At 51.3% G+C, this 23109-nt stretch overlaps 1 protein-coding gene across 1 annotated transcript; it reads right to left on the reverse strand.

Moving 5' to 3' along the window:
* Positions 1-626: 626 nt before the first annotated feature.
* Positions 627-21759, reverse strand: LOC143834507 (uncharacterized). Its single transcript, XM_077331334.1, has 4 exons — positions 21291-21759; positions 18566-19591; positions 3245-3472; positions 627-2435 (listed from the first exon to the last, which is right to left on the reverse strand). Exons 1-4 carry the CDS (start codon positions 21315-21317, stop codon positions 1374-1376), a joined length of 2343 nt encoding a protein of 780 aa, XP_077187449.1. The 5' UTR covers positions 21318-21759; the 3' UTR covers positions 627-1373.
* Between the last annotated feature and the right edge of the window lie 1350 nt (positions 21760-23109).

A 23109-nucleotide genomic window follows, 5' to 3' on the forward strand; every position in this document is an offset into this window, starting at 1 on the left:
CGCTGCTTCATATTCCTTACCCTGTGCCTGCAAACTACTCCCAGAATGCAACAGCTAAATGATGCTATGCACCTGGCCATGTCCGATCAGGGAAAATCTCAGACTCCTCCTCCATGGGCACCTAGCTGCCAGTGGGATAGCCAACCTCCAGGTGAAGTCTGGAGATCTGGATTTCCTAACGTTAGCTCCCTGGAGAAAATGACTGTCTTGGATCGTGGACTCTTATGACCTACTCCTGTTCCACAAACCCCACACTCCCCAGAATCTACCACGAATCTCCAGGTATTTCCTAAGCCAGAGTTGGCAACCCTTGCTGCAGGGCACTTTGGAGCAGGACCACAGCACTGGGGGAGGGGCGCCAGCCTTCCCCATGAACCATTTCCTGGGCCTGAAACAGCTCTGGCGAGCAGCCTCAGTTGCCACATGTGCAGAAGCAGGCAATCACAAAAATGCAATTCAGAGCCACTGTTGTCGTTTTTAAGTTGCAGGGAATTTCCTCCAGCTTCTAAAAGGAGGTTGAGGGAGCTGTGAGGAATAGTGGTACAAAGTGCTCCAAAAGGGCCATGCTCTTCCTATGCCCACAGTTAGAATTGTGCTCAGTCCAGGAACAAATATATATGGAAACATTGTGCATCGTGACTGCTTTTATTCCACTGCAAATAAAATGAACGTCTCTGCTAAACGAGTTTAAAAAATCTATATGAACTGCCTAACTTAGATGTCGTTAAATAAAACGGAGTGCTTTAGGGAGGATCTGGACCCTCACAGAAGAAAAATGGGGAAGGTCCTCCTTGCCAAGTCTGGTTTGCTTCAGGGGCTCAAGGTGGGTTTGCAGTCTAAGGAGCTGTGAGTTCTAATTGTGCGCTCCCGGTTCTGTAATCGAATGCCGACAACCTCTTTTCCCCAGTGCGGTGGGGACGGGTTGGCAAACAAATAAATCCATTGGAATGGGGAGCATCTAGATCAGGGGCTCCCAAATATTTTGAACCCACAGGCGACTTTGGAATTCTGACACAACACGATGGGCACAGCCACAAAATGGCCGCCTCGGCTCGCCTTCAATCGCACAGGGAAGATCGTTGGTGCTGTGTTTTTAAAAAGGTGCACCGCCCATCAATTCTCCAATGGCCAATCAGAACACTGGCTGGGCAAAAGCTCTGCCTGGCTCCTCCCACTGTTTAAAAACCCTTGGCAGACAGGTGCTGTGTGGCTGCGCTCTGCAAACTGTGGCTCTCCAGATGTCTACAGACTACAGTTACCAGGAGCCCTAGCAGCATGGTGAGGGCAGGGGCTCATAGTAACCATAGTCCATGATACCTGGAGAGACAATTTTGGCAACCCCTGACTGTTGCACCAAGTCATGGGCACAAGTCTTAGTGCATTTGGTTAGGGTAAGGCCACAAGGACCGAAAAGAGACTGGGTCTTCCCCTGCATGGATCCGCTGGTGCCTCTTGTGGTGGGAGCTGCGGCTGAAGCTTTTCCCGCAGTACGTGCACGTGTAGGGCTTCTCCCCCGTGTGGATGCGGTTGTGTTGGGTGAGGGTGGACTTGTCGGTGAAGCTCTTCCCACAGTCGGAGCAAGTGTAGGGCTTCTCCCCCGTGTGTATCCTCTTGTGCCGGATGAGGTTGGAGCTGACGTTGAAGCATTTCCCGCAGTGGCTGCACTCAAAGGGTTTCTCCCCGGTGTGGATGCGCATGTGCTTGACCAGGTCTGAGGTCTGGTTGAAGCTCTGCCAGCACTCGGCACACGTGTGGGGGATTTCAAAGGGAGACAATTGCTTCTTGGAGGCTCTGGACTTCTTGGCTTTGCTGGGGACAGAAACATCGGCAGGGTTGGTCTCTGGGTGACAGCCCTGCCTGGGCCACTTCCCTGGCGGGCTCTTCACATGCTCCTTGCGGTGGGAGCTGCGGCTGAAGGTTTTCCCGCAGTCAATACACTGGTAGGGCTCTTCCCCCGAGTGAGTTCGCATGTGCAGCACCAGGGTGCACTTGTCGGTGAAGCTTTCCCCACACTCAGAGCAGAGGTAGAGCTTCTTGCCCATGTGGGTTCTCTGGTGCCTGCGCAGGCTGGAGCTGATGCTGAACGTTTTCCCGCAGTCGAGGCATTTGTAGGGCTTCTCGCCCAGGTGGATTCTCTGGTGCTTCATTAGATCCGAGCTCTGGGCAAAGGTCTGCCCACACTCGGTGCAGATGTCTGGGTTCTCTCCAGAGCACGTTCTCTGGGGGGCAATGGTTCCTTTGCGTTTCCTTGCGTTTTTATCAGGACTGGCCGCTTTCCTCTTCCCCTCCAGGAGGAGAAGGCTCTTCGGATGCTCTTCCTCCTGTCTCTGACTTTTCAGTCCTCGGTTCTGACCCAAGACCTGAGAAGATTTCCCTCTGGGCCGTTTCGGAGGCATCTTGTGTAGGTTCCACTGAAGCTGAAGAGTGTCCTCAAACTAAGGTTACAGTTCGAGCTCCATAACCTGTTCAGATTAAGGAAAAACAAACATAGAGCAGCTCATATTGCGTACAACGAAATGTACAGACACACCAAATCATGCTTTGGGCATTAACTTCACAGGCATCCCAAAAAGCCACCTTGGCATCCCCAAAACCCTTTCCTTTGAGCCCCTTCCCTTGAGAGCTAACCTGGTGTAGTGGTTAAGAGTGGTGGCCGGGTTTGATTCCCCTCTCCTCCTCCACATGCAGCCAGCTGGGTGACCTTGGGCCAGACACAGTCCTGTCTCAAAGGGCAGTCCTCTCAGAGCTCTCTCAGCACCCCTCCCTCACAGGGTGTCTGTTCTGGGGAGAGGAAGGGGAGGGAAGGGGAGTGCAAGGTGCTTTCAGACTCCTCCCAGATGTGAAGAGCAGGGTATAGAAACCAACTCTTCTTCGGGAGCCAGGAACCCCTCCTGCTACCACTGGTTTTTTGGGGCCCGGGCGAGCCTTCTCTCATCAGACCCAGCTGCTAAGGTGGGCCAGACCTGGAGAGCACCTGGGCGGGAAGGAAGTCCCGGGCTGCGGTCCCCTTGCCTTGAAACCCCTGCCAGAGTCACAATCGCCCACAGAGCTGGGAGAGAGCACCAAGGGCCCTCCAGTTCAGCCCCCCCCCCTTCCTCAGGGACTTAAAAATCACATCCTCTGACAGGTGCCCAACCCATCTCCTCCTAAGAACTTCGGAGCCAGCACATCCCGTCTAAGAACAGCCCTCACCGTCAGAAAAGGGTCCTCGTGTTTAAGGGGGCGTCGGCGGGGACTTCCCGACCTTTGCCGCCCCCCCCCCCGGGAAAGGGGCCTGGGCCGCCTCGGCAGTGCCCGTCGGAGGGCCGGACCGGCCGCTGGCTAGTGGAGATCCCAAGCGACGCCCGGGGGAGGCCTCGACGGCGGGGACGGCCCCGTGTCCTGCCTCTTTGTTCGGGGCGCCCGGCCTGGCCCTTGCGCGGAGCAAGGCTCCCGGGGGAAGCTCTGGGGGCAGACGAGACCCGTGCATCAGCTGCAAAGGCAACACTTCGGGGCGGGGGGTTGTCCGGGGTCCAGGGGGGCGTCCCTGTGGCCTGGGAGTCGGGAGAATTGGGGGGGGGGGGGATCTGCACTGATGCCGGCCCAGGGAGCCCTGGGAGAAACGCGTCCTCCAGGCGGGGGCAGGGCGCCGCACGCTGAGCTCCTCCCGGGCTGGGGGGTCGCGATGAGGCAGGAGAAGAAGCGACAGGAAGCAGCGCGACCCTCTAACCTGGGAAGCCCAACCTCAAAATCGAGAGTGGAGGAAGCGAAGGAAGGAAAGGGCGGCGAGCAGGGGGGCGGGGGGGGGCGGTGCTGTCTGGAATCAGGATCGCCCTCTGGCGGTCCCCGCTGCTCAGTCCCGTTTCGGGCCGCCAGCCGGGAATTTCGGAATGGGGGCTGCCTGAATGGGGAGGGATATACGACCGTCCAGGAGCCGAACCACAAACCACAAGCCTGCAGTGACTGGACGCAGCAACGGATGCTCAATAACTCCCTTATTAAAGTCGAGGGGGTAGCCCGGTTGGTCTGAAGGAGGACAACAACCTTCGAGGCCAAGAATTGGAGTCTGAGGAACCCTGCAGCCCAAGGAAGCTCACGCCTTGAACAAATCTTTGTTGGTCTGAAAGTTGCCACTGGACACTCCAATTGTGTTGCCCTTTATTAAAGCCAAACTCTCCAACACAACCAGCCAGTAACCGACAACAACAGAACTGGCAACAACCCTTGTGCAGGTTGGGTTCCCGCCCAAACTACTCTCACTTGGGGAAACGAAGCTGCCTAAGTGAGAAACGAAACTCATAAACGATGGGCCTTCCAAATAACCAACAGTAGCTTTTGGGATGTTTGGGATTTTGGCCCATTTGCGCTGGCTTCAGATCAACAGCCAAGGAGAATTGGCTGGAGCAGCCATTCTCTACGGGGCCGCATGGTTCCCTGGGGGGCCCTGACACATTTGAAGGGGGCCACAGACTGACAAATATGAGAAGGGGAGCCCGAAGGGTTTATGGGGGGCCCTGGTAACCAAACCCATTGTCGTGTATGATGTCATGAATTGCTAGAAAGTTCAACCTTTGTCAAGGGATAGAAAGAGAAATCATGTAATCCAGTGGTCCCCAAACTTTTTTGAGCTGGGGACCAGAGGGGGAGGGAGAGGGAAGCCCAGGGACCAGGGAGGGGGAGAGGGAGGTGCAGGCGCCAGAGTGCCGGCCGCCAATGCAAGCGATTGCCCACGGCACAGTGAGCGCTGGGCCGTGGGGGGGTTGGGAGGCACGGCCACTGGAGCACCAGTGCCTGCGCCTCCCTTCCCCCTGGCGTGGCCCGGTACCGAGGGCTCCATGGCCCGGGGGTTGGGGAACACTGATGTAATCCATCTCTGTGTATGTGTGTGCTTGAATTCAAGGGGGGGAAACAAACACGCATACTTTTGGCTGAATGTTCTAGAAATCTGTCTTGCATTCACTCTTGGCTTAGGCCTTTTTTAGCCTAGCTCATTGTGTAAGTGGCCAGCCTATGGGAGGGGGCCCTGTAACCTAAAAGGGCCATGGCCAAAACCAGATTGAGAACGGCTGGCCTAGAGAATAACATTCCAGACTTGCTGAAAGTGAATTGGAGCTGGCACAAAGAGCTCTTTAAGATCGTTTATGCACTGGGAACTTCACTGCCCCACCCCCCTGTCAGGAGCACAGATTGGGGGCGGATGAGGTGCACTGGGCCAAATGCTCCCCCATGTGGGTGCAGGAAGAGGTGGGGCAACCTGCCACAACTAAAACTCCAGTCTGCAGCCTGGCATGAAACCTCCAGTGCATAAACGGTCTAATACAAGCCCTTGTCCAATCAATAAAAGCACACGGTTGCCAGCTTCCAGGTGGAGCCTGGAGATCATCTGGAATTATAATGGCTCTCCAGGCAACAGAGTTCAGATCCCCTGGAGAAAATGATTGTTTGGAGGGTGGACTGTATTGGCACTATAGCCTGTTGAAATACTTTCCCGTTACCATGATTACCCCGCTCCCCCCAAAATCCAGGAATTTCCCAACACAGCAGTGACAACCCTAAATAAAGTCATTTAATTCTTAACTCTCCACTCAGCCGTTCAAAGGCAGTATTATATTGATTGTTTTAATATTTAATGTTACCCGCTCTGAGCCAAGCAGGGAGGGCCGGAATACAAAAATAAAATAATTAGTAGTAGTAGTAAAGCAAACCCTACTCTTTCTGGGCCTCCCCTTTAGTGTCCAGCAGCCTAAGGTGGTCTTCAGTTCATGGAGCGCAAGGATGTGGCCCAGCAATTTAGGGCTGCCAATGCTAGATTGAGAAATACCTGGAGATTTGGGAGGGGTGGAGCCAGTGGGAGGATGGATTTGGGGAGAATCACTACTGACAATTCGTGGTCGGATGAATTTTAAAATTTGCAATGCTGTTCAATGGTAAGGTTGGGGGATTGACACAGTTAAAATCCAGGTGACTTTGTTCCGTTGTTAATAATGGGTTGCGTTTTTAACTCCCTGCATTGACATGGCTTGAATCTGTTTTTGTTAGCTCTCCTGAGCCTACTGGAAGGGCAAGACAAAAATACTGAAAATAAATACAGTTGTGAAGACATGACAAGAAGAATTCTTCTGCAGACACACTGTTCTATTTTCACACTGTGACACACTGTTAAGTTTTAACAGGTTGACTGGGACAAGCAGAGACCCCCTCAAAGTTTTTGTCACAGAATTTCTCAGGATCTACTAGCAGAGATTGGTTACTAATAGTTCCAGGGACTGAACACCTGACTTTGGCAGTCCCGTTACCCGTATGTCTTCTGCCACTATCTGTTCCACATGATATATTTCGGGTAAGGCCTAGGAAGAAGAGCTGGTCTCATGGCTTAAGTGCCATGGTGCCGTTTCCCTGGCTCAAATCCCCCACGGGGTCATTCCCCACTTCAGGCCAGTGGGGGGCATGCCAACTGCAGCAGCAACAGAAAAGGGAAGTCATCTCTGCTCGCCTCTCGGGAGGTTTTAAAAACCCCTGCAAATGCTATTTGAACACCCAGACTTCTGTCCTTTTTTCAGTTTCCTCTTAGATGGAGCCTTAATGGGCCTTTGAGCTGGTCAATCCGGGGGTTGGAAGGAAGCCAGGACCACTGGGAGGTCAATCAGCTCTTTATTAGGAACTCAGCATGGTGGTACAAGAGGCAAAACTGAACTGAGAAACCCCTCAAGAGACCCAAACATATATACACAAGCGAACGATGGATCTTCCCGCCAGTGCGTGCTATTGGTCCGTTTCAGTTTAAACAGACTGGATCTCTGGACAGAGATCTAGCAATGCACTGGTGTGATTGTGCAGAATATGGTTGGTAAGCAGAGCTGTGGACATGCCCCTCCCTTTTCCATCCCCTCCAGGTCCTTGATAGGATCATTAATAGAACCATATATATATATATATATATAACATGAACCTTGCTGTGATTGGCTATTGACATCTCCCCCGCCCCCACATACACTTGTGCCAGAACCTGAAATGATGCTCCTTGTTATTAGAATAAATTATTCTCAGAATTTCTTTACCATAATGTGAGAACTACCTGGAGATCTTCTTCAGGCTCTGGAAAGTCAAAGGCCTAGGAGAATGCAAGCAAGAGACGAGGTTTCAGAGATGGATCTGCTACCTGAGAAGGGGAAACAGCTGCCTACCTGGCAGAAATCAGACACACAAGACAAAATTCACCTCCTCACCCCTCCACAGCCTTCTTGCACATCTCAATCAGCTTCCAGAAAAGGAATTCCAAACAAATTCCCCACCTGGAGGTACTTGGAGGTGTGCCGGGGGGGACATCTAGAGTTCCCACATCAAGAACCGAAATATCGGGAGAGCGATTCTACCAAGTGCAATGTAGAAAGCAAGGCGGAGCCTCCGCAGAACACCAGGGCTTTTGAAAATGACTCTCCACCCTTCCCAATAAAAAAGTATTATCCCACCATGCTTAGTTTGTCTTTCCCTGTAGTCTGGGGACGAGACAGCAAGACTCCCCCATCCAAGGAATAAATGAAGAGGGGCAGCTTAGATGTCTCTGTACCTGCTGGTCACAAACCACTTGGTGGCAGTCACGTTTTTATGTCTGAGATATGTCTCAGCGGGTAACATTTCAGGAAGTTCTTAACATCCCTTGATGACAGGGATGTCGTGCCATCTACTCTCCAAAGCAGATTCTCTCTGGAGTTGTAATCCCAGGAGATTCTCAGGCCCCACCTGGAGGTTGGCAACCCTGCTGATAGGCCACACGATACCCCTCCTCAAATCCTCCCAGCCGCTCCTTGCCCACTCCTGTTCAGGCCAAAGTCTCAATCCTTATTTCAAAGCTCTCCATGGCCTGCCCCACCTTTCCCCCTCGGCCCTTGTATTCTGCTGTATCTCTGGGCAGGACCTTCGCTCCCTCTGCTCCACAGCCTTCAGCCATCCAAAGGTCACTGTCCTGTCCCCCTTGCCGGACCTCACCCTTGGACCGCCCTGCAAGCAAGCTGCACTTTTCCCCCTCTTCCTTCAGAGCCCTCCTCAAAACAACAGACTCCCCCTCGGCAAAGCCGTGAATGAGAGCTTGCTGGAACGGCCTGGGCCACTGCAGGCGGCAGGTGAAGGGTCATATTCACTGGGTGACCTTGGGCTGGTCACCCAGCTCTGAGATGAAGCTACTCCACTGGGTTGTTGTTGGGAGGATAAGATGGGAGGAGAGGGAGACGACAGTGTGTTCTGGCCTGGGATGCTTACAGGAAAGCGGGGGGAGAACGCAGTAACTAAATTAAAAAGTGCACAAACCAGAGTAAAGTCTAATACCCAGCAAACGACTTGTGGGATTTGGGAATGGGTCCACCGAGGCATCCATTGGATCGTCATTAACTACCTACACACACACACTCCATGGGCTCGGAAAAAAGCAGCAAGGGATAAACAAAGACGCCTTTAAGTCAGAACCTGTGCCTCAGTTTACGTCCATGCTGTTTCCACACTCAGACTAGCAGAAGCCTCCTCAACTCCACGCTTGTGGCCTGTGGTCTTGTGCACAAATGCACTTGTACACCAGCTCAGATTAGCTCATCTGAGCAAGCCTCTCCAGTCACGGCACAAACCCAGTCTCTCTGTCTCTGTCTCTGTCTGTCTCTCTCTGTCTGTCTCTGTCTCTCTCTCTCTTTCTGTCTGTCTCTCTCTGTGTCTCTCTGTGTCTGTCTCTGTCTCTCTTTCTCTGTCTGTCTCTGTCTCTCTCTGTGTCTCTCTCTGTCTCTCTCTGTCTGTCTCTGTCTCTCTCTCTGTGTCTCTCTCTCTCTGTCTGTCTCTGTCTCTCTCTCTCTCTCTCTGTCTGTCTCTGTCTCTCTCTCTGTCTCTGTCTGTCTCTCTCTCTCTCTCTGTCTCTCTCTCCAGATGCCAGGGAAGCCACTCTGGGGCGGGCCGATTCCTCCTGGCAGCAGCAGGCGGGAGCATAACGCAGCGGAAGCCAGCGGTGCCTCTCCTAACCCAACCCCAGCCGTTCCTTGGATCTGTGTTTTCTCTTCTGGTCAAGCCCCTGGAATCTCCTGCTCAGGCATGAATGGCCGCCCTGAGAGAAGCTGCTTGTTCCAGCACAGGCCATTCGCCACCTTAGGTACACAAGGAGCACAGTTTGGATGGAGGCCTCCCCCACCCCACTCCCAACACACCCACCCAAGCGTAGACCACACAGGAAAAGGGGAGGGGGGACCAGCGGGAGGAAATGACTTGGGCAAAGAACTTGAGCCTCGCAGAGAGGCTGCTGCAGTTTCTTCTGACCCGGGAAACTCAAGCTTTAAGATGGCTGAGCAGAAAACGTCAAAGAAAGATGGAGAGACATGCCTCTCTTAGCAATCGCCTGGGCCCTCGGGGGGCAGCAAGGAAGGAGCCCTTCCCCCTTATTTACAGCCCACTTTCCCCCCACTTCCCACCAAGCAGATGCCAACTGGAAGGAGCAGGGGTGGGGGACAAACTGGAAGTCATTCTTAGCAGCATTCTCTGGGTTGGCAGAGGCAGAGATGACCGGAAATCTGTGGGACAGGCTGGAAGTGAGAGGGGCTTTGCAGGCCAGGACAAGAATCAGGCAAGCGGTGGGAGGTCTGGACTAAACAGGGATGTCTGGCATAAAACATCTGTTTTAAACCCGATTTCTGCCACCTTCCATGTGCTCCGGCCTCAGATGGAATTGCACGTCAGAAGGGCACAGACAGGAGCGGTGGCTTGAAGTGACACTGTGCTGATGACTTCGGCAAACCCTGCGTGGAAATCGGAATGCATTGGTTTAGTTGGACTTAATACTTGGCATTTGCTCCACCACTGACCCATTGCCCATCACCGAAAACAATGGCCTTGAGAAGAGAGGGGCTTTGCTGGGCCAGACCAGAGGTCTAGGTCAGACCAACACCCCTTTTCTCACATGGCCAACTCCAGATGCCTCTGAGAAGCCCTCAGCAGGGCAGTCAGAGGATAGCACTCCCCTCTGTTTTGCCCCCAGCAATTGAGATTCAGTGATTCAGCAGCTCCCAGCTTTATTTAGCCATCCGTTTGGTTGAGATCGACCGAAACTAACAACATCCACTGGGCCCCCGAGCCTCCCTCCCTCCCTCCCTCCCTCCCTCCCTCCCTCCCTCCCTCCCATGAATCCAAACGCCCTGCACTGACCAGCTCTGGGGCTGTTAGAATGTTGAGGCCATGAATTACCGTTTGCTCTGTTATCGCAGTTACTATTGTTATTCATCGGATATGGTTACTGGGGTTACTGTATTGTTCCTGTCCCCGTTTCATGTGAGCTGCCCCGAGCCTCAGGGGAGGGTGGCATATAAATAAACAAACAGACAGACAGACAGATGATAGATGACAGACAGATAGATAAACAGACAGGCAGGCAGACAGATGATAGATGGATGACAGACAGTTTGACAGGCAGACAGGCAGACAGATAAAGGCAGGCAGGCAGATAGACAGGCAGATAAGATACAGACAGGCAGATGATAGGTAGATGGCAGACAGACAGACAGGCAGACGATAGGTAGATGACAGGCAGACAGACAGATGATAGATGACAGCCAGCCAGCCAGATACAGACGGGCAGACAGAGACAGGCAGATAGACAGGCAGACCGGCAGATGATAGATAGATGACAGACAGATACAAACAGGCAGACAGGCAGACAGGCAGATGATAGGTAGATGTCAGACAGACAAACAGGCAGACAGATAGACAGGCAGACAGGCAGATGATAGGTAGATGACAGGCAGACAGGCAGACAGACAGGTGATAGATGACAGCCAGCCAGCCAGATACAGACAGACGGGCAGACAGATAGACAGGCAGACAGATGATAGACAGACAGATAGCCACTGATAGGTTTATCCTCCATGACTTTATCTTAAGAGTGTTTATTCCTACATCTTGTCTGGAACAGACAACATTCTGAACTGCAGCCAACATTGCTAAGCAAGAAACACACCATCCTTTATGATTAGGCACTTTTGACTGACTCAGCCCAGTGGTTGACTCTTCCTGCGGCTTGCAGCAATTCGGCTAGGACTCCAGCAGAGATTATTCATAGCTTTAGGTAAATAGGCCAAGGTCCTTACAAAGGAAAGCATACTGCCTAATCCATTCATATAGCGGCAGCCAAGCTAACTTTGGGCTATTTTCCTCTACCTCCAGGGCCAAACTTGGGCTGAAATACCCACTGCAGAGGTTTCTACTTGGAGAATAATTGTTCGGGGACCGTTCCTAAGTCACCATTAAGGACCCACCATTAAGGACCCCTTGTTTCCAGCAGCAAATAAGTCAGAAGTAAATGAATACTTGCCAAAACATGAACTGTTTATTAACATGTTTTCAAATTCTCTTTACTGGCAATTTATATATACACTGGCAAAGGATATATACTAGGGACATTGCCTGTTGCATTCAGGAATACAACGGGCGCTAGATTAGGGGGGTGGAGTGGAAGAACTCACCGGCAGGGGCACCTCTCACACGACAGGGATCTGCAGCCTCCGACGGAAGTGGAAGGAGGAGGGGGTGGTCAGGGGTGGGAGACGGAAGGTGATTGGCTGGCCGCTGGACAGACAGGCAAGCCAGTTGGAGGAGGAGGCACTTGGGGGACGGGACAGCCACCCTGAGTGGGTGTTAAGTGCTGAGTGGCACTTAAGCCATGAGACCAGCTCCTCCTCCTAGCCTTTACTAGAAATATAAAGTGGAACAGATATATATAACCTGTCAGGAATGCGGAGAAGCTGAAAAGCCGAAGACACTGAGTATAGAGATGAGGAAATGTCACAGGCAATACTCTGTCCCCTGATTAACTTCTTAATAAAAATTATCACAAACTTGTCCAGTTAGAACCCAAAGTTTCCTCAGGGAGTCTTCAAAGTAATGTAATATAATAATATTGCAAAAAAGTTAACCAGGGGATAGAGTATTGCCTGTGACATTTCCTCATCTCTATACTCCGTGTCTTCAGCTTTTCCGCATAACTGAAACATGCTTTCTGTTTGCAGCTAACACAAGGAGGTTGGCCATCCTAGCAAGACCTAAGAATATATTTTTCCAGGGCTAGAAATGGCTGCCAGGGCAAGGGGAAACCTGGGAAGAAAGGAATCCTTGTGCAGGCTGTGCACAGTTCATGCACTAGATCTAGATGTAGTAGCTCTCAGCTAGGGATGCCCGCCTCCAGGTGGGACTTGGCGATCCCCTGGAATTACAGCTCATCTCCAGACTACAGAGATCAGTTTCCTTGGAGAAAATTGCTGCTTTGGAGGGTGGAGTCTGTGGCAATGGACACAGTCTGCTCCTGCTTGAATATCTGAATCCCTTTGCTTCCAATGGCCTTTCTCCAGCCATTTTCTGCCAGCGGGGCTCTGAGAATAAATTCCGAGGGGGGGAATGGGAGGAGCCAATGGGAGTGCAGCAGATTCAGCTCTCCCACCCCTTCCTTTTCCATTTTGTGTGCATTCAAGAAGGCTACCGTAGACCAAACTGCTGAGCAGAAAGCCACTCTGTCCTCCCGACTCCTCCGCAGGTTCGTGTGTGTGTAAAATCCACCCCGCACTGAAGTAACACCTTCTGTGCTCTGGAGTAACCCTGGGGTTGTTAGTAACCCTGATTGAGAATGGCTGGACTAATCCTACCCAGTTGTTTATCATATCTCTGCCCCATTGGCTACCAAAGTAAAGGGAGTGGGATTAATGTAAATTGGAGAAGAGCTCATGGATGAAGGAAGCAGAACCCTCCCTGCTTGACTTCCCCACATTCTTGTAACTTTGCATCTTTTTCTACAGCCACAGCTATGACCCCAGAAGTGAGGTACCTTTCGTGCCAGAGTGGAAGGGAGCGTACCCCTTCCTTGACCTATGAGGCCCCACACGTACATAACACACGAACAGGATACATGAACCCATGTGGTTGTCCTCCTCACACCCAATTTGGCCTCAAGACTTGAGGGGAAGTTTGTATGTTAAAGGACAACGCACATCACCAATTTCATCCTGTGCATGAGGTCCTCATTTCACTGACAGGAATTTAAAAACAAACAAACATCCTCAAGAGTGAGAAATGTTTACGTGCCCAGAGAGCACCCATCGGAATCTCTGAATTTCTTGAACGCTCCCATTAATGCCATGTAGCAAAATCTCATCTTCCCAGCTCATAACCTCCCCTCAGCACTGCAAAGAAAAGAGGTTATGCTGCTGAAGCCAAAGGGGAAAAACCTTGGTAGACATCTAAATTCTTATTTGTTGCACAGCCTGAAAGAAGTATGAGGAGAACTCTCCAGGAACGACCAGAAACAGCACCCCACAGGTTGTCTGCTATGGGGTCAGGAGGAGAAAGGTGTTTTAAGCTGCTTTGGGACTCTTTCGGGAAGTGAAACTCAGGGTATTTAAAACCCAGCTTGTTGGTTGTTAAAAGCATGACACGCAGGGAGACCTACAATCCTAACTTCACTTTCTATTTCTATCCTGCACGTGCTCAGGACGGCAACATATAGTACTCTCTATTTTTATCCTCATGAGCCTCTTGTGGCGCAGAGTGGTAAGGCAGCCGTCTGAAAGCTTTGCCCATAAGGCTGGGAGTTCGATCCCAGCAGCCGGCTCAAGGTTGACTCAGCCTTCCATCCTTCCGAGGTCGGTAAAATGAGTACCCAGCTTGCTGCTGGGGGGTAAATGGTAATGACTGGGGAAGGCACTGGCAAACCACCCCGTATTGAGTCTGCCATGAAAACGCTAGAGGGCGTCACCCCAAGGGTCAGACATGACTCGGTGCTTGCACAGGGGATACCTTTAACCTTTACCTTTATTTTTATCCTCATAACAACCCTGCAAGGTAGGCTAGCCTGAGGGAGAATGTCGGACAGGTGATGCTGCAAGCTTTCGAGCCAAGCGGGGACTTGAATCAAGGTCTCGTGAGACGTAATCTTATTCCAGCACTCCACACTATACTGACTGTCCCTATAGTTTGATCAACTGTATACACAATAAGAACACCACCACATTACTCCACGATCTTTGTCCTACTGGGCAATAGCATAGTTGTTTTTCAGAGCCAGTCATCCCGTGTGGATGGACCGATCCGGATATGAACTCTTACATATATTTAGCAAATCCCAGTCCTACATGGCCTCTATTCTCACGAATGAACATTTACAAGTATGCCTGAAATGGTTAGGAGAATGTACTCCCTCCCATTATACTCAACACATGCTTACAACTAGAAATATTAGATACCCAGTTTGATGCTAGCTGCCAAGGAGGAAAGGTCTCCTAACCTGATCTATATTAACCTTTAATTCTCCTCCCACAGGGGAAGCGAAGCTTCTCCCATACCTTGTGCCGAATTTCTTCCACCAGGCTGGGTCACTTCCGTTTCCCTACCTGCAAAAGCACACAACAGTTTGGATCTCGCTTAGATTTCCAAGGTTAAGAAGAAGGGGCATGATTTTCACCAAGCCCCCTCTCCCCGAGCTATTCCCGGGGATCCCCTCATGTCCCAGGAACAGCAGGTTGTGGGTTGCTTGGAGCTGCCATGGGAGGAGCTCCCCCCCCCTGCACCCACGGAATCTAGGTGGGATCCAAACCACGGTCTCCTTCTTACCAACAGGAGGTGAAAGAAGGGGGTGAGCGACAGAACTGAGGAAGAACCACCAAGAAAAGCATCAACAGGTCCCATGTTTTTGCTGAAGTGGGTAAGAGTAAACCTCCAGGATGCCACCTGAGATGGGCAGAACAGGACCAGCCTCTATACCAGGGGTAGTCAAACTGTGGCCCTCCAGATGTCCATGGACTACAATTCCCAGGAGCCCCTACCAGCGAATGCTGGCAGGGGGCTCCTGGGAATTGTAGTCCATGGACATCTGGAAGGCCGCAGTTTGACTACCCCTGCTCTATACTATTCAGGTATTCAGCAGAGGGAGGTGTGGGGAGAGGAATGGGAAGGCGACTGTAAGCCGCTTTGAGCCTCCTTCGGGTAGGGAAAAGCGGCATATAAGAACCAACTCTTCTTCTTCTTCTTCTTCTTCTTCTTCTTCTTCTTCTTCTTCACTTTTGAACAGCGCCCCCCCCCCCCCGTGCGTTTAGCCATTAACAGGACAGCTGCAGGCATTCAGGACAGAGAAAGGGGAAAAGGCAGATAGCACAATAGCAAACCTTAGTTTATTTTTTTTTAATTAAGGTTTCATTCACCAGGGAAATGCTTAGATACTATGTCAGTTTAAGTTATTATACCTCTCGATTCACTTCAGTAGCAAGGCTTGCTTTAAAATCATTACACCACATCACCTATTTTTTTTTAAAGGAAAAGTGTGAACTACATATACACATCGCTGTGCTCTAAATTAACGGCAGTAACCCAGGAAAAAGCTGACTTTGCTCCACCCCTTCCCCCATCTACAGCCCCAGGTCCTCCATAAAAACAGCCTTTGGAGATCTTGCGTGCACAGTCCCCCCACCCCCTTCCTTCACTATGAGCCGGGTGTTGAATATTGGGGAATACCTGGGAAGAGGGAGAGAGATGGGTCCCTATGTTGGGAAACACAGTGGCAGAAGTAGAGAGGAAGAGATTGGTACTGAGAATGGATTTCCAGAAAACATTTCAGTCACCACTACAGTCACCAGCTAAGGTTAGATGCATCAGGTATAATTTTATGGGAATTTGGGAGGGAGCGGAGCACATGTCAGCCACAAACATCATCTGGTGCACATAAGAGCATGAAGATTTTACTCCGCAGTGGCCATTCATTCAGCCTTGAGATGTTTTTAGGGGGCCCTGATGGGAGTTCACCATCACCAGGAAGTGGAGTCAGAGAAGCTCTGCCTTAGTACATGGAGACTCTATTATAGAATCATAGAGTTGGAAGAGGCCAAACAGGCCACCTAGTCCAACCCCCTGCTTTGCCAGTGCCCATCACAGGTACAAAAAAGTCTGCTTACTCAGGATGCTGGGCAGCTGTCTTGGATTTCAGTTGGACTTCTGGGTCCACGATTTGTGGTTGTCATATCAGACAGACCACTGTGGCCTGTGATCCAAAGTCTAGGTGTGCTGGCACAAAAGAGGATTTATCAAGTGCTGTACCACTGACATACCATAAACCACATTTCTAGGAGACTACACTGTATGTGAATTTTAGAGACGATGTAGGCAGGCAGGGCAGCAGAAATGTTTGAAATGGGTGATGTTGTATAAAGTTGACTTAATTTAAGAACAAAAACAAAGAAAAATTAACACACAATGCTTGAAAAAAATAATCTACAAATAATAGAAGAATTCTTCTAAAATGCTCTATGTTAGCCAAGAGTTTGCCCTCTGAAATACAAAATGCAGATTTAAAAAACATGAATTCAGAGAGAATGACTGCAGGACATGGGGATGGGTCTAGAGATGCTGGGGTTTCACTTTCTCATATTTGCAGAATTAGGGAACACCGTTTGTCCACTCCTCTAGATCGCACTCAAGATGGTGAACCCCCAAAAAAAAGAAAAAGAAAAAAAAGCCAATAGTCCAAAATGTTTAATTAACCTGTAGAATCAACTGCTATAATATGCCAAAAGAGCCAAGGTTAGATTTCCTATCAGACATTCTATTAATGACAAACATTTTTCATAAAGGATGCCTACAGAAAAGGATAAAAGCTAACCACAAAAATTACTTAGATATAGCAAATAACAGTCTTCTATGGACAGCTAATTCCAATTTTTCCCCATTGTGTTACTTTTATAGTTTCCATTTCAGGCTACCTCTGTTAGATCTAAAATTGTGGGCCCACCTTGCTTCTAAGTGTGGGTCACCCCACTGCATTATTTCAACAGTTAAGCACAACAACCCAGCTAAGTAGACCACTGACACTCCTATCTTTAAAGAGGCTGAGCAGAGGCACTGAGGTGGCCCACTCAGCTAAGCTGAGATTCAATTTAATTTCTTCCCCCTCCAGTCTGGCTGGAGGGACCACTAACATTATCAGAATTGATTACACACTTCTGGTTACACAAACCAGATGACACATTGGGAGGGGGTGGGGGAGAGCGAACACATACAAAAACCAACGAGTGAATGTCAGTCTTTCCGAACGCTCCTGGTCCGTAGGGCTGCGATTCTTAAATAAAAGAACACTCCTTAAAAGAACACAAACTCATTAGCAAACTCATTCAGTTCTCAGAAATTGAATAGGGATTATGGGTGCTTTACTCACTACGAAAGGTAAAGTGCCCTCTATCTCATTAGGCTTCGTTATCATAAAAGTTTGGTGGTCCAGTTATCTGGGCATGTTTTGTTACCTTCAGTTCTGATGCTGTTAATTTGGTTTTTAACCTCTCTCTTTCTCTCTCTGTACATATATTTATTTATATACTTTACAGAGACACCCCCCATCCTTCTCAGTCCACTGTGTTGCCTTTGAAATCCCAGGCCACGATAACTGCTCCATCCCTAAGGTGACAGGAGCAACCTGCCTCTTCCGTCTCGAATGTCCATTTTTATTAATCATACTCCTGAAAAAGGGCAGCAAAGGGCAGGGGGGGGGGGGAACGCACAGTTCCAAGGTCTCAAAAACAAGCCTTTTGTGGAGGTCTCAAGCAAATCCAACCTATCTAGCTTACCAACGAGAAATCTGCAAGGTGAATTTTCTGTAGAAACCTATGTGACACACGGATTTCTACCAAACGTGGGCTTTCCCCCCCTAACTTATCAGACAATTAATACAGCATGATCCAATGGCTGGGGGCTACCCTTCAAAAGTTAAGCCCCCAACACCTAAGGCTACTGAGATTGATATACTACTAGCACGATCTCCTAAGGGGAGTGGGCAGGTTCTCACTTCATCACGCGAGAGTCTTTGCATAGAGACTGGGAGTCTTTTTCTCAACGGGAGACCTGCAGCCTTGTTTGCGTAGGTAGTCAAAAAGAGCCAGAAAGGAAAAAAAACAAAAGCAGAGGTCCAGCGAACCAAAATACCCTGGAGCAAAATCAACAGATGGTTCACCCACAACTCAAAACTCACCCACAACGCCTGAATATCAATATATTAAATCTACAGGATTGTGACAAAACCCCGAATGTTAAAAGACAACCTTCTCAGGTTCTCAACACTATTCCATTCAAGGAACTATTTGGAAACACTAGATTTGTTACAGAGAACTTCCATACTTTGGTGAAGGTTGGTGGCCATCCTGCGCTTGTCAAAATTCAGCCAATGAACGCTGGCCGTCACCTCAACGGGACAGTCAGGATTCAGGGGCAAAAATCTCAAAGCCAGGGAGAGGGAACTCTGTTTTCAAACATTCACACTACTCGGCTAGGGTGACTAATATCTGATCGTGAATGCCAACGTTTGTCAGATGCTGAGCATCCACGGAACACACGGCACATTCTGAACTCGTGAGAGACAGTGTCGGCTTAACACACTGATATCCAGTAGATCGACTGAGTCATGGGTGAGTCTTTCGGCCGTCTTCCCAGACTGGTAGTTCCTGCATCTTTCAAAACAGTCAGCTCCTCGCGGCGTACAGTCCTTCTCCCCCCCTGCTCCCGCCCCCCCCCCCCACACACACACCACGAGAACAACCTGTTAAAACAACGGGACAGGATAAGCAAACAAGGGGTTTTCCCGGTTGTGGATCTTCTCGTGTCTCTTGTGGTGGGAGCTGTGGCTGAAGCACTTGCCGCAAAACCGGCAGGCGTAAGGCTTCTCCCCCGTGTGGATCCGGTGGTGCTGGACCAGGGTGGATTTGTCAGTGAAGCAATTCCCACACTCGGAGCACACGTACGGCTTCTCGCCCGTGTGGATCCGCTGGTGGCGGAAGAGGTTGGAGCTGACGTTGAAGCTTTTCTCGCAAATGTTGCACTTGTAGGGCTTCTCCCCGGTGTGAATGCGCATGTGCTTGATGAGGTCGGCGTTGTGGCTGAAGCTGCGCAAGCATTCCGTGCAGGTGTTCAGCACCTCCGGCTTCTGCTTTGGTTTCGGTTTCTCGCCACCTCCGCTGCCGGCGTCATCGTCGGCCGGCGCACAGGCCTCCATCTGCTCTTCCACCGAGTCCTTCAGGTGCTTCTTCTTGTGGGAGCTGCGGCTGTAGCTTTTGCCGCAGTCGATGCACTCGTAGGGCTTCTCCCCCGTGTGGATCCGCTGGTGCTGGGTGAGGTTGGACTTGTCGTTGAAACGCTTGCCGCAGTCGAGGCATATGTAAGGTTTCTCCCCCGTGTGGATCCTCTGGTGCCGATTCAGGCTGGAGCGGACCGAAAAGCTTTTCCCGCATTCGGAGCACTTGTGCGGCTTATCCTCCGGCTGCGCGTGCCACTGATTCACAAGGCTCGAGTTCTGGATGAAGACTTTCCCGCACTCTATGCAAATGTCGGGGATCTCTTCCGTCTGAGTCCCCCGGTGGACCAGAAAGACCTTGCGTTTCTTGATGGTCTGAACGGGCTTCACCGGCCACGTCATGGACGGGATTTTCTTCTCCCTCGCCTCGGCTCCGCGAGAATGGCTGTGTCCAGGACTTAAGCTTAGCATCTTAAGGAGTTTACGTTTGGTCACGAGTTGCGATCGAGCCTCCTCGGGGCTAAAGTTCTCCTCCATGTGGCTCATTTTGTTCCTTCTTTTCACCTAGCGAGAAAGCAACCAGATTGCCTTTTTTAAAGACATGGGGGAAAGACAATGCTCAAACCACAAATTAATCGACATCATCCCAGCCAGCACCTCTGTACACCTTGAAATGCATGACTTTTGCAAGCAACCTGATGCTGGGAATTGTGGCACCCCCAAAGCACGTTCTAAGTGTCACGTGTAGATATTTCCACTATTTTTGATTGTTTCCCTACTACAAAAAAGCAACAGGAGAACAAGTGAAGTAGCCCTGGCAAAACACATGCAGAGATACACAGGCCGATTGCTCCTAATTGCATTAGGAAGACGGACCAGCTATTTCTGCCTAGACGGGAGCATTTAGCAAAAATAGTAAGAGCAAAGGTTTCTGTGGGGCCTGCTACTCAATGCACTGCTTTCTTGGATTTGTCACAAGGACCGCAAAAGACCACTGCCAAACTGCAGCATTCAGTGACCTAAGAATCCCAAGGAGGTTTTGAAGGTTCTTTTAAGAGCAAGTTTCTAGTCCTTCTTGTTGGGGAGGGGTGCCAAACTGGGGTGCACTTCAAAAGACCTTTGCGCCAACCTCCAAAATGTCTGGAAATGGCCTACGCTCAACCTCAAGGGCAGCCCCACACGCCAAAAGCATCCCCCTGCTGGAGTTATTGGTCGTTTCAGAGGCAACCCCCAATATGTGAGAATACACAGCCGCACCCTCAGAAAGGGCCCAAAGGACACTGCACTCCCCCCCCCCCATGCTGCCACAAACCCCATTGAAGAGGGAAGGAGAAAACTGGAAACTGAGGCAGAGCTGGATTTAGGTCCTGTTGCTGCTGGGCTATATAAGGAGCAACGCTCAAGGCGCTTCCACACATGCAAAATAATGCACTTTCAATCTGTTTCAGATATCGTTTGCCATTTCACACAGTAAAACCCAGCTGCAGTGGGCCCTGAAACTGTGTTTGGTGGTGAGTGCAAACGTTCCCTGTCCAAATTGTGAAAGGTTGATTTTGCAACCCTCCTTGTTCCCTAAAGGGAGAGATGGCTGACCCTCCCCCACGGGGATCCTTCAAGAGTAGCTATCCCCCACACCCGCCCTCCTCAGGCTTCTTCCAAAGGAGTCCCTCTATTATTGTGACAATTATATCATCATTATTAAGATCGATAACCCCCCCCTCCTCCCTAAAGTGAGAGACCCAGTCTTCCTGCAGGTCCCCTCGCCGCAAACCCTGTAGATTCGCTTGGCCGACTCAGGGCACCAAAGGGCCCCCCAAGAGCATTACTGACACACGAAACACGCATCGGTACCTACCCCAAGGCGCTGCCGCTGTCATGGGCACGGCCCGCAAGCCCCGCAGCGTCAAGGGCCTGGGAGCACTGCGAGAACGGGGGCACCGCTGGCATGGATTGGGTGCCCCGGAAGCAGCGCCCCGGGCCCCGAGAGGGATGTCCCAGGAGGGCCAGGCCCTCTGCACATGCTCCGCGCCAGCCTTCCTAGTCCTCCCCCTCCCCTGCCCACGGGAGAGAGACCCCCGGCATGCGGATCAGGCCCGCGGCGGCCGGCGAGGAGCGAGCGAGCGAGTCCCCAGCGGCGCCAGCCGGAGCCATTCTCCTCCCCCGGGCGGTGCGGTACAAAAGGGGCGCGCTCCGACCCCCGCCGGCCCCGCTTCTCTCGCCCCCTCCTGCCACTGCGGGGAGGGACCGGGGGGCTCATCCCTACCTGGCGATCGGGGCAGCCGGAGCTCATGCGGGCCAGCGAGGAAGGCAGCGCGCGGCGGGATCGGTCCCCCCGTCCGGCGGCCCGGCAGGGAAAGAGGGCGCCTTTGTGCGGCTCGGGGCTTGCGAGGGCGACCCCCTCCCGCCCGCCCGCTTCCCCGATGCGAGGAAGGCGGCTAGAGGACCATGCCCGGGCGGACCCCTTCCCCCTTCGCCTGCGGAGCCGCCGGGGCCGAGCGCGGGCTTCCCCCGCCACAATGGGGAGCAGCAGGAGGAGCAGCAGCAGGAGGAGAGGGGGCGGCGGCGGCGGCGGCGGCTTGCAGCAGCTACCTCTGACCCAGGAAACTCAATCCTAAAGGCTGACCCTACAAACAAAGAAAGAAGCCTCGCAGCCAGGCCAGAGCCCTCTGCTGGCCGACGGCGACACTCGGCCGCCGCTCCAGCCCGTTAGGCTGAGGATTATTCAGAGCCTGGCGTCGCTGGAGCTGCGCGACTCCCGTTGAGCCCCATCCAGGCGCAAACCGGCGTCGCTCCTGTTATCGGATCCCCCTCTCCTCCCCTCCCCCCCCCCAAAAATACACGTCGGGTTCCCACTTTTGTGGTTGCGCAAAGCGATCCTGCAGGCGCAGAGCCTCTAGACTTTTAAGCATGTGCAGAGCGCCCCTTCTAACGGGCTGTGAGGGAGGGCAGGGGAAAGCTCAGCCATTTGGAGCAAAGGCAACCTCCTCCAAGTTCGCAGGTGGCTGGTGGGGGTTTCCATCCTGCCTGTTCACCCCGATGTAGAGCTTCAATAAAAGGAGTTGAGGGGGGAAACAGAGTCTTGATTTTCTAGCATTTGACCCAAAAGAAAACAAGTTGCTCAGGACAGGGGCCTTCCCCCCTGCTTTGTTCAAAAATAAGGGGGGGGGGGGAAACATACTTTGTGGACCAAGCAAACCCACCTGAGGTCTTGTTTCAGTTTGGCAGGTCTTTTTTTTTTCCCTTTTAAAGTATGACACAGATTTCAGTCTTGTTTTTGGATTTTGCACAGATCCGTATGGCTGTACAAGTCTTCATGCGTTTTGACGGCTGGGGGGGATCGTATTTGTCATGTGAAGATTGTCTATCCACCTATCATTTTGTCTCCCCAAATCATGGTCTCAAGGCAGCTCACAATAAATTCTCATAGCTGCTTAGATGTTAACATCATCTCTGAAGAGATGGGTTTAACCTTTGTGTGTACTTTCCTGATTTGGCCTGTGGAAAGTGACAGGTTTGGCCTCAAGCACAGAACTGAAAACTCATGAAGTATACCGGTTCTAAACAAGACAACTAGCAGTCTGCGTGGGAGAGCTGACACAACAAGGTTACTTGGGCATCTTCACCCTGGTGTGTTTTATTTCTCTCTGCAGTGTGGTGTAGTGGTTAAGAGCAGTGGCCTTTTATCTGGAGAATCGGGCTTGATTCCCCACTCCTCCACATGCAGCCAGCTGGGTAACCTTGGGCCAGTTACAGTTCTCTCAGAGCTCTCTCAGCCCCATCTATCTTCCAGGGGTCTGTTGTGGGGAGAGGAACGGAAGGTGATTGAAGGTCACTATGAGAGACTCCTTCAGGTAGTGAAAAACAGGGTGTAAAAACCCCAGCTCTCCTCTGCCTTCCAGTTTTCACCTCAGGATCATGAGACAAGAGGCCTGTGAGGAGCAGGGTTGCCAACAGGTCTGGAGAAAAATATCCTGTGCCTCCCCTTAGAGGCTTAACACGTGGCAGCAGGCAAAAAGCTCATCCTGACATGAAGGCAGATAACGTAATTTACTAAATGATCTACTTCCTGACAGAGTGGTTCC

This window comes from Paroedura picta, chromosome 3 (genome assembly GCF_049243985.1).
Source record: "Paroedura picta isolate Pp20150507F chromosome 3, Ppicta_v3.0, whole genome shotgun sequence".
NCBI lineage: Eukaryota > Metazoa > Chordata > Lepidosauria > Squamata > Gekkonidae > Paroedura > Paroedura picta.

Coding starts and splice junctions, on each gene's coding strand:
- LOC143834507 (XM_077331334.1), bottom strand. CDS start 21,317: ATGAGCTCCGGCTGCCCCGATCGCCAG. Junction 19,592..21,290: donor CCGGCTGCCCCGATCGCCAG/GTAGGGATGAGC, acceptor CTTTCTCGCTAG/GTGAAAAGAAGGAACAAAAT. Junction 2,436..3,244: donor CGGGGGGGGGGGCGGCAAAG/GTCGGGAAGTCC, acceptor CTGTAACCTTAG/TTTGAGGACACTCTTCAGCT.